The sequence below is a fragment of the Micropterus dolomieu genome, linkage group LG17 (assembly GCF_021292245.1).
Source record: "Micropterus dolomieu isolate WLL.071019.BEF.003 ecotype Adirondacks linkage group LG17, ASM2129224v1, whole genome shotgun sequence".
Classification (NCBI taxonomy): Eukaryota; Metazoa; Chordata; class Actinopteri; order Centrarchiformes; family Centrarchidae; genus Micropterus; species Micropterus dolomieu.
In genome coordinates this window covers 7,673,274-7,674,552 of record NC_060166.1, presented here as the reverse complement: position 1 = coordinate 7,674,552, position 1,279 = coordinate 7,673,274, and the positions used below count along the sequence as shown (strand labels likewise).

Sequence of the window (1,279 nt, the reverse complement as noted above, 5' to 3'; positions counted from 1 at the left end):
AAATGAGCATTAGAGAGGACTGAGTATCTGACTTACTTGGCTGGTAGTAGTCATAGATCTTGACCACGGCTGGCTTCAGGTTCTGCACTGTGAGCTCCTGTAGGAGGTCTAAGCTGTGGTTGATAGGTATGTTCTTCGTTAACTGTTGGAATAAAAACAGACGACACGTCAGTCACAAATCTGGAGAGCATCATCTATTGTTCCTCACTGTGAATCCCTCTCACCTCCGTTATGTACACCAGAACGTGATCTTCCTTTTCTTCAACACGATCCACCAGCAGGGCACCTTTGAGCTGTGAGGAGACCACATTCAGCTGGGTCGTTTATTGAACACTATTCATTTCCTACTCAGGTTAAAGTCACTGTAATAACTCACCCTCCTCAAAGACTCTGGGTCTGGGACAAAGCCAGAGAGCATTTTGATGTCCAGGATCACCATGTTTGTAGTGCTTGCTGTTCCATTATATCTGCAATGCAACCAGAAAAATGTGATGTTGTTCAGATTTTATCCTGTTCTTCATATTTCTACTAGTTGAATACGGAGACAGAAAGCCTTCATTTACAGTTGAGATATGTTTGAGCTGAATATTAACGACCAGTTTGTAATCATTTCTCACATGTCCATCCACCAACAGTCTGGTATATTCAGAGGATTGTTTGTCATAAATTACAGTATTCTTCAATCATTGCTGTAACATGGATCTAGTGTTGTTGATTACTTACAGGGACCTTAGCTTCAGAGTGAGTTTGGGTCTGAGAGATGCGCAGTCGGCCTCTGGTTTGACCTCCACACTGAGAGTGGTGACAGCAGCAGGAGTTGGGATGTTATAGTGAAGAGAGATCTGGGAAACAGGGACACAAGGAAGGTTTAACAATCATAAGAAGTGAACAAGGGGGGTTTAAGTAATAGTACCTAAGTTTAGCCCCCCACTTCAGTATCTCCCAATGTTTTTAACAAAATCCTTTTATAATAATTTAAATAGTTAGATATCACCATTCATTTGGAGCAAAGAAACCCCCTCTAATAAACAAACCATAATAACTGGAGGTATGGTGCTTCTAAAGTTTTTGTATTAGTAATTGGATGCCAACATTAGGACAGGGTTATGTTAGCAGTGTTGTGTTTGTGGTGGTGCATGTACAGTATGTAGAGAAACAGGAAGTGCTGCAGTGACAGTGACCACTGACCTGCACTGAAGCACATGCAGAGCCCTTCACCTCCAGGCTGAACTTTCCTGTCACTTCCTGCAGCAGCTTCTCCTGGTAGAGCAGTTTGTTG

At 42.5% G+C, this 1,279-nt stretch overlaps 1 protein-coding gene across 1 annotated transcript in view; it reads right to left on the bottom strand.

The window, feature by feature from the left end:
- Positions 1-1,279, bottom strand: part of LOC123985875 (alpha-2-macroglobulin-like) — a 67,409-nt gene that overhangs the window by 1,449 nt on the left and 64,681 nt on the right. Inside the window, exons 23-24 of the mRNA XM_046073845.1 lie at positions 724-842; positions 377-467 (exon numbers count right to left, since the gene is read on the bottom strand). Coding sequence (XP_045929801.1) covers positions 377-467; positions 724-842 — 210 coding nt within the window. The remainder of the gene's footprint in view (positions 1-376; positions 468-723; positions 843-1,279) is intronic.